Genomic DNA, 14,100 nt, shown 5'->3' on the forward strand with positions numbered 1-14,100 from the left:
ATATTGCTTTATGAGTATAGATTTGAAAATGAAATCAATATATTCGAAATATTTTTAATTACGCATAATTTCCAATTTATATTTTTTAATTATTTTTGTTTATATACTCTTATAAAAATAAATTTTTGATTGTTTTCATTTTTAATTAAAGAATTTTTTAAATATATATAATTTTAAAAAACATTGATTGGTGCAATGTTGTGTAGGATGTTACCTTGGTAACCGGTTAAAAACAACTATGGATACTGATAGGTCTTGAATAAGTTTTTGACAATCCTATAATAATTCATTCTTATAAAGATATATTATGCAAGCTTGAGATGCTAGTTGTGAAGCAGTATCTACAAATATAAAATGCAAACTGAAGTACCTACGTTACCTGTAGTACACTTAAATGTTCACCCAAATCTCAATAGGTAATGAGTGCAGTATGAAACACTTTACACATATTTTGACATATTTATTTTGAAAGTTTTTATTTTAAACCAACTTCTTGTTTGTATATACGTAGTTGAAATAGTTATTTCTTTTCATGATCATTTTTTCATCATTTACTTCAATATTTGTATTCTTATTATATTTTGAAATTGTATATTAACATTCACTAAAGGATATGTATAAATTAATATAAATTTTTTTTAAATCATATATGATTTACAGGAAACAAAATTCTAACTTAAGAAGGTCAACAGTAGAAACAAAAGCTAGTACGCCACACAAAAATATAGTATGCCTTTCATCTGACAAAAAGAATTTGCATCCTTTACTTGGTTTGTATTAAAATTAACTTACACTGAATATTATAAAGTATTTATTTATTTTTAAACTATTTATATTTATTTTAAATTTATCAAGTTATAAGAATAAAGTATAATAAATTAAACTTCGCTAAGAATACAGTTTTATGTACTTAATTTGTAATTATATCTTTTTGTAGATCTTTGTTGCATTAAAATCTTAATTTAATAATACTAAAAATTTATCATAATATAAATCAACATAATACTGTTATTAATATAAGTTAGAAACAATACGTATATAATTTATTCTTAACTTACAGGACAACCATATCAAAGTAGTGTTCGACAAAAGCCTTTAACAGAACATTCAAAACTTAATAGAAATAGCATTAAACAAAGAGTTCTGTCAGCAAAAATGTTACGTATTAAAGAATTACAAAATCAATTGGCTGATGCTCATTATCAATTAAATGTAACTATTTTAACTGGTGTATTTTACAAACGAAATATAAATATATTGAAAGTCCATATCTAAATTAAAAATATACATTAATTGCAGGCATACTCAATATAATTATATCTTTCTCTACAGGAGTTAGCTAATGAAAACAGACTATTGAAGTCATTACAGAAACGACAAGATTCTGCATTAAAACGTTATGAAGGAACAAATGCAGAGCTACCACGGATCATTAACTCACATCATGAGGAATTACGAGTACTTCAAATTAAATATAAAAAGTTGAAAGCTATACACAAAGAAACTTGCAATTTATTAAAAGAAAAAGAAAATGAACTTCAACAATTACAGGTGAATATTGAATATACATAATACTTTTAGACATAAAGAAATAAAAATATTTATATTTCTATATTATATTAACAGTCTCAAAATAAGCATTTATTACAACTCAGTAAGGATCGAAATTTGGGAGAAAGAGAAAAATTACAATTACAAGTTTCTGATTTAAATTATAAAATACAACAACAACAAGACACTATACAGGTGATTTAAAAATTTAATCTTATTGTATAAGTTTTCATATAATATTTGTATATTTTGATATTTCATTAGACACTACACAGAAAATTAACTCTTGAAAGTAAAAGTTTAAAACAGCAATTATATACAGAAGTTTCCAAACGAAAGGAAACACAAAAACACTTAGAGGAAACAATAGAAAAATTGAAAAGTTTAGAACATTTATTAGATAATAGAGAACGGAGATTATATTATAATGGGCAATTATTACTTCCTAATAAAAATAGATATTATGGTACACAATCTCTCACAAATTTAAGAGATATTAGGTATGCAAAAACTATAATATTAGTCTAAATTTTGACTATATAATTTTTTGTATACTACCGACACATGTTACAGCTCATCAAATCCACTGAAGTTATCGGATCAAAGTACAAGATGGCAAAGAGATGTGCAAGAAAGTAGTTTGGTAAAAATTAATCTTATTAAATAAAATTTAAGCATAAATTTTGTTAATATTAATCTCATAATTTTTAGCCTACACTTCATACAACTGAATTAAGTGATAAAAACACAAAAGTGAATGAAAGGATAAATTTAAACGAAACTACAAATTCTGTGAAAACAGAAACAATGACTAATTTGGAACAAGTAAGAAAATATCGCCTCCAAAAATTATCACACAGAAAAATCTCATCAAATAATTCAGAAGAAAAATCTAAAGAAGTAGGTTTTAAAACAATTGAAAATTTAAAAATTTCAATGCATTCAGATAATTCAGAAAGTTTAAAAAAGCAAGATGAGAATGATGGAAATCAGTATGAAATAAGTGCAGATAATTTTAGAAAAATATATGAAAATCGAAAATATCATAGTTTTCACGAATTACTAAAGGAAAAAGTTATGTATTCATCTGAAGGTGGTGAAAGTGAAGATGAAAATTTTGAAGATGATCATATGAATGCATCTAATAATTCCAGAAAACTACACAGAAGGTTTGAAACTATTACAGCATTTATTTTTTTCAAACACCATGAATATTATTTTTTAATTATAACATATTTTATTACATATTAGATTAATTAGCAGTGCAGATGATACTTCAGATTCAAAGGAATTAACATTTTCTAATTGTAAATATAAAAACAAATTGAAAGTTTTAGAGCAGAAGAGAAAAGATTCTTATGAAAGTGATTCAGAAGTTGAATCTGAAATAAAAAAAGAACCAATTAAACATTATTTTTCAATAAATCATCAAAACGATGCTCTTAAACTAATTTCATCTATATGTGATGATCAAACCCTTTATAACTCAGATGAAGAATTAAAAGAATTGACAACTTCTGGTTTCTTGAACAAATCACAAAAAATTTATCAAAATTTAATTAGAGAAACGCAAGTACAAACAAAAAATGTTGAGGATGAAAATTTGTATAATTTGCAGTATGATGTAAATCATACACATAAAAAACAAACGGACACTAGTAATTTAATAAATAATACAAATAAATCTGCAGATGATTTTTCCATAAAAGAATATAATCAACATGAGGCGTCATTTAAAGTTTTTGACAAAATAGAACTGTTAGATGATAATCCAGAACCATTATTACATACACATGACATTCTTCTTAATAACTCACAAAACAAATCGTTTACAAAGAATTCATTAAATACGTCAGACAATTTGGACAAAGAACAAATAACAAATGTAATCTACAAGAATGAAGCAGAAATAAGTCACAACACATTTGCAGACAATTACAATGTAGAAACAAAAAATAAATTAAATAAGCAAGAAGTAAATAAAGAATTAAAGGATGCTGATGTTTTATTAAACAATATACAATCTCTTAAGACTGATTCAACTCATGATATAACTAGTGATGCAGATGTTAATACAACAAATGAAATCAGTGCTAGAACAAAAACAATTAATTATAATAAAGAAAAGTTGTTAGCAACAATGAGAGCTATTGATGATAATGAGAATATTGAATTTTTAAATCAAGAGTATGGAAAATATAATGTAACAAGTAGAAAACAAATAACAGAAAATTTATTTCGTGGTTTGCCTACTCACACAAAGAAAAAACAAGATATTATTAAAGACATATTTGACACTGATGGGTTTAAAAATGAATCTGCAAGTAGTTGTAATAAATTACACTAATATAAAAATTACCAGGAAAATAATAAACTCTTTGTAAAGTTGTAATGAAAAGACAAATTTATTAAATCTAGTATGTATTATATTCTATTTTTAGTACAGCTATTAATGGCATATTTGAGAGGTTACAAACTTACAACTTAATGTACTAAAATGTTTAAAAATTAACATTAAAGAATTTATATACCGTTTATTTTAATTTCAATCTAATTCCCAATAAAATATATACTATGACAATTTTAATAAATCATCAGCTTCATTTTTACTTTAGTATTGAATTAGTATATATAATTAGTTCAGTTTCTAATACCAAAACATTTTTGTATGTATTTCAAAACGTTTTTTTACTAAAATATTATTCTACCTAAATCCATCTTGTGTATTGATAATAATAATACTAACAAAGGACAAGAAATATTGTCTAATGTATATGTATGTACAAATGAAGCAAATAAATGATATATAGTTAATAACTATTTTTTGAAAAATAAAATTTTTTAATGATAAATATCCAATGACTATAATAATTCCTAGAAAATTACTTTTTTATTTGAATAAAAAAAGAAACAATTCAAGCTAGGTTTTAAAGTTTACTGAAAACATATCTAGTATTAAGATATAAAAAGTTGATCATCAATTTCAAAATACGCGCTTAAAAATATGTACTGTTTAATTACCAAGAGTTATAATAGAAACTACAAGAAAAAATTAAAATATTCGAAAATACAATAAAAGTGTACAAAGTTTTAAATATTAGATTAACAAACATAGTAAACAGAATTGTAAATTATATTTAACAAGTATACACTAAATCTCTTTTTTATAGATTGGCAATACTGTTCTCAGGATTGACAAGAAAGAAGAACAAACTAGGAAGCAACAAGAAGGAACCTGTTGTGCACCGAAGGCAGTGGAATGACTACACGCCGCGAATACGAATACCATAATGAACACCAAAACAAACCATGAATATACTTCTAATTCATATAATGGAGGTACATGTTTATCTATTTTAAGTAACAAACATTTCTATAATTCAAATATAGTAGTATTAATAAAAAAGATACATATTTTTGAAGCTGTTAGTAAAGATGAATTGAAAATCCGTCTGCTGGGCGTCCTTATGGCGTCTGCTAGAATGACGCTTGGAAAATAAGAAATTTAATTTCACGTCGAGAAAAAATAAATAATGCTTATGCTTGTAGTCATATGTATATGTTTGTTGCGTATTAAAAATGTAAATAATTTCTTCATTATATCTGTAAAACTAAGAATTTAAATGTTTCATCGATTGACTGTCATATGTCATGATGTCAGGAAAGGATCACGTATTTATTATTGTTACAAGGCATTACCACTTGATGCAACAAATAAAAAAAAATATATATTATTTGTACTTGTTAATAAAAGTTGAAAATTAGTAGTGAAACTATATATAACTTTTATAGAATAGTAGTAATAACGGATATAATTAATATTTACTACATATTATGTAGTATTGCAGTCGAATTTTTACTATATATGTAAATGCATGCATCATGCACACGCGCGTACGCATACACACGACACGCACACACTTTTGAATTTATGTTTTGAATACATATACATATATACATATATATATATAAATATAGTAAATTTAGTTGTGTCATTAATTTTTTATTTTATAAAATGTTTTACTTCATTTCTATTAAAAATTGATTTCTTTACACAAATTATATAGGCATATAAACATACTAATATAAAGAATTTTGTTATATGTAATGAGAAAATAATATTGATTCCTAAACTATTATAAATTTTTAATTTCTGATCTTGTTTTATTTTATGATTAAATTTGTTTCAGGTATTATGAGAAATGATAGTCCTGCAGCTTTATTAGACATGCTTGCAGAGGTTGCATCTCAAACATTACATTCAGAAAAAAAACATAGTAAATCACTGCTAACTTCACAATGCAAGTCAAAAACAGATTGTACAAAAAGAAAGAGTCAAGAATCATCTTTCAATGTTTCACAGCTTTTATCTATGCCTGCATCACAATTAGTTAAACAATTCTCTATTTTTACAAGTGATGAATTAAAAAGGCAATACTCTTATACATGCGCTCTTATTATTGGATGTGGTCAAAAATATACTAGTTTTGCAAGCGAAGGGAAGGCCAGAATGTCCATCAAAGCGCATTTAGCAGAACATTTAGAGTATCTGAAAACAAATAAGGAAACCTGTGAGTAACCATATTTTTCTTTATGTCAATAATAGAAACAAATTATTGTGTATGATACAAAATTATATAACATTGGTATTGCTTTATAGATAAAACCTTTACTGCAAAATCAGTAAATTATAAGAATTATAAAACAAGCTCACAAAATAAAAAAAATAGATTGCAACAATCAAGAAAACCACAAGAGATGTTAAATAAAGAAAATAAGAATATTACAGTTGAAAAATCAACAAATTATTTGCGTAATATTCTTTTAAATGATTCTAGTTTTAAAGAATTAGACAAAAATAAAAGTTTTGAAAGAATAGAAAAGTCTAAAAAATTACATACTTCTGAACAAAAAGATATAGATAGAACAGAGTTTAAAGTACTTGGAGATCATAGTTATTTTGAACGATTGAAAGATGAAATTCCAAAAGAAAAGGAAACATCATCTTTTAGCAATGTCCTTGAAAATACAGCAGCAGATGAAAATGTAAGTATAAGTGTAAATTATAAATATAAAATTTATGAGTCCTGAAAATGATTTCTTTTCATGTAGATTGTTCTTATGGTTGTTGGCACAGACACTGTTCATATGAAAGAATATTCTCATATTAATCAGAAATTATCAGAAAAAATCAGTCAAGAGTCTGAGTCCATTTATTTGCCAGGTAAATGTATAAAATATTAATATATTCCAGTTTTTTATATTTATAGAATGTTTTGACTCATTTTTAGAAATGACATGGTCAGGTGAAAGTTGTAATAAAAATGTAGAAATTATAGCCACTAAACCTAAAGGAAAAGCAAAATTTATAGGCACCAGTAAAGAAGAAAGAGAAATGGCATTAGCTTTTATGGATCGTATTAAGAAAAAGGGAAATCCAACAGGCAGTAATCTTCAATGTCGAATTTGTAATCCACCACGAAGTTTTACAGCACCTACAACATTAGTGTCACATTACCGAAGTCATGCTGGAATAAAACCATATGAATGTCGTATATGTAGAGCAGTTTTCACAAGAAGGCATAGCTTAAAATACCACATGCTAATTCATCAAAATCAGACGCGCTTTACATGTGCTGATTGTGGGAAGAAGTTTAGACATCCATCACATTTTAGAGAACATCGACGCAGGCATACAGGAGAAGCACCATTTGGATGTGATGACTGTGGACAACGGTAGAAAAAATATACACGTTTCTATTATAAATATAGAGTATATAAGATATAAATATTACTATATTAATATAATTACTCTTATTTCAATTAGATTTAAGACTAGAAACACTTACAAACGTCATTTGAAGACAAGACATGGAAAAGTTTTAACAACTACTGGAGAGTTGTTATATCTTTCTGAAGAAGATTTTCAGAAAGTTCGAACTAACAAAAAGAAAAAAAATGATATAAGTAAGGAACATGTAGTAGATAAAAGCATAATTGCAGCAAAAACAATTATGCATTATCAAAATGTTAATAATCAACTGCAGGATACTGCGACTGAAGAATATATTATAAATGAAGATACTGTTGATAATGATAAAAATTGGGAGTCCAATGATACAATACAGATTATTAAAAATTGTTTTGAGACTTATGAGGTTTATCCAGGATCTCATTTAAATAAGACTGAATCCATAGAGACTGAAATACCTATAGATAATAGAGTTTGCAATAAAAATGAAAATAGTTTACCAGAAGAATACACGAATAAAGTACAAGAAAACTTGTCACAGTTACAAAGTGTTTCTTACAATAAATTAGAAGTAATTCAAGGGGAGGAAGATCAAATCATATGTCATGATAACATTGGTCAATCTGAATTAATTTATCACAATGTAAATGAGCCGGCATCATTCATTAAAATAAAATATAATAACCTGGTTAATGACAATGGCAAAAACAATATAGAATTCCAAGAAAATTTTGTACTTTCTGAAAATCAATTAAAAAATCACATACAAATAATGGAGTATACTGGAGAAGATTATTCCAATGATGTGTTGAATAACTCTTTAAGTGAACAAGTTAAATATGTACATAATATAGAAGAAACACAAACAAAATTGGTGCAAGTAAGTACTTGTATTAAAAGGGAAAATGGAAACTGCAATAAACATGTAATTCTCACCCAAGAAAATGAGAAAGAAGACAATAATTTAATTCCTAAGGATAAATCTTATCAAGAAAAACATAAGATTGCTGTAACAAAAAATTTGATAAATACTTTGCACACAGTTCATCAAAATGCTAATAAGATTTTATCCTCAACTACAGATATTTTATTAAATCAAAATGAAGAATGCATATTAGAAGCAGATAAAACATTAGATAGTTATCAAGCAGTTGTATCAGATTTAATAAAAAATCAAGTGATTGCACCATCAAACAAAGTTCTTGGAAAAAATCAAAAATTATTACATCAAACTAAACAGCGTTTATATATCCATAATCAACCCTTGACTAGTATAATAGTTCAAAATAAGTGCATCAATATAGTTCCACATCAATTTAAAAGCTGTCATAATCAACAAAGTAAATCAAAATCACAACTAAATAAAGGTCAAAAAATTACACTCTTAAATAAACGTGTGCAAGCAGTCAATATAAAACAAAATGGGAATGAGAATACAATTTTATTATTGACTAATGATACTTTACAGAATACTGTTCTTAGAATTGATCAAAGTAACACTGCCAACAATGAAATTAAGAAACAAATATTTGAACGGAGTAAGTAAAATTTAACTGATAAAAAATTGTTTATGTTATTTTCAGTAAATTAGAGATATTTTACATGAAAACCATTTTTATAGAAGAACAGTTAGTAAACAGTGTGCTAATAGTATGTAAAATACTAAAGCAATGATTTGAGTTTTTTATGTGTAAATATTGCGAGGAGAAATGTAGATTTAATATTTTTTACTATCTAAACAAAAATTGAACATAGATAGAAAACTGTATAAAAACAAATGAATCTAATAAAATATTTTTTCATAGTTTTGATCGTGTGAAATGCACAGTATTATCATAGCTTTGATATACAATAAGGTTTAAAAAACAAACAAGCAGAAATTGCATTTATTTTGTTTCTTGTGAAATAAAATTATTTTTTAAACTGTTAAGTACACATATTATTTCAAAAAATAAATCATACATTACAGAATATTCACACATTAGGCATTCCAACTATTAAATTTAAAAGAATACTCTTGTTGAACTTGTTATAATAATTATATATGTATATATTAACAAATTGAGTAGATGAAATAATTATGAATTCAATTTACTTGAACTTATTAATACAGAAAACAGTTACTTAATAATTGTAACATTTATTTCTGTGCCAAATATTGATGGTATCAATTTATAATTTGCCTAATAAGAAAAACATATTTAATATTAATATTAAGTTGTTTCGCAACATTTTCTATAACTTTCTATTCGTAGCAGAAATATGATAATACATACATCAATTTTTTATTCTTCAATGTAATGCGCTTGATATAGATAACCAAGTTCAACACATTATGTTTTTATGTTTTGAAACAAGTAAATTATATACAGCTGTATTATTGGACAATGAAGATAAAATTAGAAGACAAATTATGATATACCATTTTTTGCAGTCTGGCTCAAAAATGTCTTCCACAAAAATCGATAATTTAATTTTATGTTACATCATCAGTGTTTCTTTTGAAAATATAAGTATGAATAATATAACTAATTATAATATAATGATAGAAATGAATATAAATAGTACATAGATATTATATTAACTACTGATCTTGTACAAGACATAATATAGGGTTCTGAATATATTTCAAAATACTAATCAAATAATACTTTTTAATATTTTGTTACAATATATTAACAGTAATCTGTAAAAATTATTCAAATACAAAGTCTGAAAACTTTACACTGATAATCATTTATATAATCATTTCATAAAGTTATGAATATAGATTTGTAGTGATATAATTATTCATAACAAACTTGTAATGAAATATTTTAAATACAAGATCCAATTCAACAGAAATAAATAGTGCCTCTTTTTAATTTAAGGGATTTCTATTTTTTCACTATTTGAACTTTAAAAATGAAACAAAATTTAAAGAGTTGTATGTAATAAGTCACATTCACTATGGCTTCAGAAAAATAAACTTGAAAGTAGTAAGAAAGAGTGCATTATGTGATTAAAATCCTTATACATTAATGTATGGATTTATATTATTATGTAAAGTAATTATAAATTAAAAGTAATATTTCTTTAAGTGTAAAACTGTAATCTTTCTTTTTTTTTTCATTAAAACCTGTATTTTATTTTATATGAAAGAGATATTCAATTTTATTAATTAATGAAAAATTAAATCAATACTTTCAATATTAATCTAAAAATTACTGATATACGTTTTAAATATTGTGCACTGTAATTGAAATATTTTATAAACTTTGATTTGGTGTAAATACTCTAATACTATACTAGATTATACTAAGAATATTTTCAAAAACAAAAAATTGTATTTTTCATTAAAATACCTATTGTAAATAATTATATCTTTACTACAAAACGGTGGTTATTTTACAATGGTATCAAAATTAAATTATAATCAACATTCCAAAACAGTATTTTCAAATTCCTGATATTCAAAAAGTTGCTTACATAATATAGCCTACTTACAGAAATTTATATAGTATATGAAAATAATCTTTTTAAATCGTAAAGCATACTTAAAATACTTTAATAAAATGACATAGATATCTACAATGCTGTTACATCATAATTGCTTTATAATTATTTACAGACAAGCTTCACTACAAAAGAAATGTATATGAGCATTTAATATTCACAAATTCATTAATATTTACAGATTTAAAACTCTTATAATATAGAAATATTATTGTAAATCAGATTAAAATAAATAATATAATAATAATTTTTAGTTAGAATTAAAAACTCCCGGCAATATTAAAATTTCATTATTATAATACATATAGCAGCTAAAAACAAATAATAACTGCACGAAATGAAAATAACATATAATTGAAATTCTGTATTGATAAGCATCAATTTTAAACATATGCCAAGATTTTAATACTCGTAACTGGTACAAACAAAATGTATGCATTCATTGCATTCTTGTATCTATATAATAACATCTAAACAAATAAATTTTTCACTTACTGTGTAAAACAAAAATAGTAATTCGGAAATTATTTTTATGAACATATGTTAATTATAAACTATATGTGCCTTAAGTGCATTATGAAACTGGTTGCTAATGATACAATAAGTATAATGATAATTATATAAAAAATATTCATACATATACTTTGTACTAAATTTTTTATTATTATTATTTGTAATAAACATTACATAATTGTAATGATATTAATGTGAAGAATAATTTTAGTTACATATTGTATTTTTATACCCATTTTGTACTTAAAACAATAAAATACTTGAAAATAATATGATAGCATAATTATGAACAAAATATATTCCCACCTGCTAGTATTCTTCATAATATTCAGTTATCTTTTTTGAGAATTTTAGTGTTTTAACCTTTTAATATTATTTAGATTCCCAGTTTTTTATATCTGTGGAAACTTGACAGCAACAATAAAGAAAAAAAAGTAAAACAAGTGTAACATACCACATATCTGTAATAGAAAATGTATAAGAATTTTTATTAAATCTAAATAAAACATATTTATAATAAATATGTTTTTATTCTTATTTGAAATAGTTTTAAAATAAGATAATACCATGTAATATTCTGTAAACATAAGCGTGTCCAATTTCTTCACCAGCAAAAAAGTAAAAATTGGATATTACTGACATTGCTAGGAGAGGACTCGCTAATATACAGTTGAATCTTCTGATATTTGCTGGGGACATATATTTTCTTTGTATGTTGAAATAATATTGGTTTTTCCCAACTGACCTTACTAAACTTTCAATATTTAATCCTATAAAATTAAGCAATGCCCAAATAAAAATGTTTGTTTGCATTCCATGCCATGCGAAAACAAATGTAAAGCATGAAAAAGAGGCAAATACTCTATTGAAATTTGATTTTAATAACGGTGTATAAATATATCTGAAAAACATTAATATGTTCTTTTTTTCCTTTCAAAATAGTGCTTTAAAAATAACTTAAATTCTTTATTTACATTAGTATATTATTTCTTATATATACTTTACCTTATAAGAAATTTATATAAACCTTGATCAAAATACTTCCACATATCAGAATATAAATGAACTCTTGCTACACATTTAGGCTGAGAAGGTGCTTTCACATGATCTATTGCGCATAAAGTATGATTAACTCCATATACCACAACATATTTAATTAAAAAAAATTGTCCCATACAATATCCTAATCCATATAAAGCCCATGGATTTAAAAATTCAACAATCTATTACAAGACAAAAAAAGCAATTTTAATTATTAGGTCTATAAATTTTGTTCCAATTAAATTATATTTAAAAAGTAGTAATTTTACCTTGGAATGATACTGTATCGCATTAAAATAGAAAAAATGTAAAGAAAAATTGGCAAAAAATATCCAAAAAATGTATCTAATTAAATTTAAAGCAAAATACCCCAGTTCTGCTAATTTCCAGACCTGAAATGGTCCTTTTATCTGTGAAAATTTATATATTATTTATTTTTACTAAGTCATAAAAAATGTATTTGTAAAGTAAAGTTAAGTTATACATACAGAATCAATGAATTCATGATACAAAATTAATGGTCCTAAGCATAATGTAGGCAAATATAAGCAATATGCTAATCCCCATAATAAATTTTTCCATAAATGTGATATGACATCACAATTATTATCTGAACATAAATGTATGTTATCTATATTGTAACTAATACTTCTTAGTTGTATCCAACACATTGTAAGGGTTAAAATGTAATGTTCTTCATCATTGAGTTTTAATATACTTTGAAAAAAGCCATCCGGAGATTTAAGAAAATGTATTACAAATAAGAATATTATATTAATAAACCATATCGTAGATTTGTTACGATTATATATTAAAATATACAGTATACTTAGTTGCATCAATACACACAATGTTCCTAATATCCCAATATAAAAATACAAAAATGAAACAGATGTAACAATATACCACCAGCATAATAACTGTAAGAATATAACATTATTAATTAATAAGTACAAAAAAAACAATGAAATATAAAATAATACTCAAGTATCACACCATTGTATTTGGTATAATTTTAATAATGTGACTAATAATGTGATGGCAAAATATCCATGGCATTAATTTAATTATTAAAGGTATCCAAATCTTCCATTCTTGATCAGAAACATCTTGTTTCCTTCCAATCCACATCCAACCTGGTGCAAAATCATCATACAAGTCATGATAATCATTAAAGTCTAAAAATTATATAAGACTTTGAAAGATGATAAATTAATATTACATAAAAGAATAAGAAACTCGAATTCTTACAAGTACCAATTAAAAACACTTTATACGCAGAATAAAAAACGGCAGCAGTCCAACAAAAAAAGTAAAAGAAACTTTCATATTTATTCAAATTAGTAACATTATTTGTCACCGATGTCATATTTAATTAAGATTGCAATTGAAATTGCCGCTTCGTTTTTATTTATGGTTACTGAATTCTTATTCTTTAAATGGTATGTAGCAATAAATTATAATTCGTTTATATTTTGTATTTTACTAAATTTATTGAATATTGAATCAAAATCTCTTTATTTATAAAAAATTTAAGACTATCAATTTAGAAGGTTTTATTTTGTGTCATATAACAAACCTCACTGTTTGAATAAGTAATAGAATTAAACGAAAAAAGTGGTAGGGGTAACGTAACTGTCTATCGTATTTTACAAGTATAGTCAAAAATATCCCAATTATTACAGTAAATGTCAAGAATATCACTACAAGTATCAAAAACCGTACAAAATAATTTTTACATTTATTAT

At 24.4% G+C, this 14,100-nt stretch overlaps 3 protein-coding genes across 7 annotated transcripts; 2 read left to right on the plus strand and 1 right to left on the minus strand.

Moving 5' to 3' along the window:
- The first annotated feature begins 258 nt into the window (after nt 1–258).
- On the plus strand, nt 259–4,011 carry LOC143146282 (uncharacterized). The gene is made up of 9 exons (XM_076310421.1): nt 259–416; nt 661–770; nt 1,061–1,212; nt 1,333–1,551; nt 1,627–1,746; nt 1,816–2,051; nt 2,125–2,194; nt 2,263–2,720; nt 2,803–4,011. The coding sequence occupies exons 1-9, from the start codon at nt 355–357 to the stop codon at nt 3,896–3,898; spliced, it is 2,523 nt and encodes an 840-aa protein (XP_076166536.1). The 5' UTR covers nt 259–354; the 3' UTR covers nt 3,899–4,011.
- Nucleotides 4,012–4,784: 773 nt separating this feature from the next.
- On the plus strand, nt 4,785–8,999 carry LOC143155118 (uncharacterized). Its single transcript, XM_076327488.1, has 6 exons — nt 4,785–4,890; nt 5,742–6,122; nt 6,212–6,597; nt 6,664–6,775; nt 6,843–7,287; nt 7,379–8,999. Exons 1-6 carry the CDS (start codon nt 4,842–4,844, stop codon nt 8,847–8,849), a joined length of 2,844 nt encoding a protein of 947 aa, XP_076183603.1. The 5' UTR covers nt 4,785–4,841; the 3' UTR covers nt 8,850–8,999.
- Rasp (protein-cysteine N-palmitoyltransferase Rasp) lies at nt 5,729–13,988 on the minus strand. 5 transcript variants are annotated; one of them, XR_012994324.1, is made up of 8 exons: nt 13,604–13,804; nt 13,349–13,530; nt 12,841–13,272; nt 12,622–12,762; nt 12,317–12,534; nt 11,878–12,212; nt 11,618–11,772; nt 5,729–6,100 (listed from the first exon to the last, which is right to left on the minus strand). XR_012994324.1 is itself a non-coding variant. In XM_076327523.1 (7 exons), the coding sequence occupies exons 2-7, from the start codon at nt 13,481–13,483 to the stop codon at nt 11,684–11,686; spliced, it is 1,350 nt and encodes a 449-aa protein (XP_076183638.1). In that variant the 5' UTR covers nt 13,484–13,488; nt 13,932–13,988; the 3' UTR covers nt 11,439–11,683. The 5 variants fall into 5 exon arrangements, 4 of the variants coding, with proteins under 4 accessions (XP_076183638.1, XP_076183629.1, XP_076183615.1 ...); XM_076327523.1 differs by lacking the exons at nt 5,729–6,100; nt 13,604–13,804 and adding an exon at nt 13,932–13,988 and having other exon boundaries at nt 11,439–11,772; nt 13,349–13,488; XM_076327514.1 differs by lacking the exon at nt 5,729–6,100 and having other exon boundaries at nt 11,439–11,772; nt 13,349–13,488.
- Nucleotides 13,989–14,100: the final 112 nt, after the last annotated feature.

The sequence above is a fragment of the Ptiloglossa arizonensis genome, chromosome 1 (assembly GCF_051014685.1).
Source record: "Ptiloglossa arizonensis isolate GNS036 chromosome 1, iyPtiAriz1_principal, whole genome shotgun sequence".
NCBI lineage: Eukaryota > Metazoa > Arthropoda > Insecta > Hymenoptera > Colletidae > Ptiloglossa > Ptiloglossa arizonensis.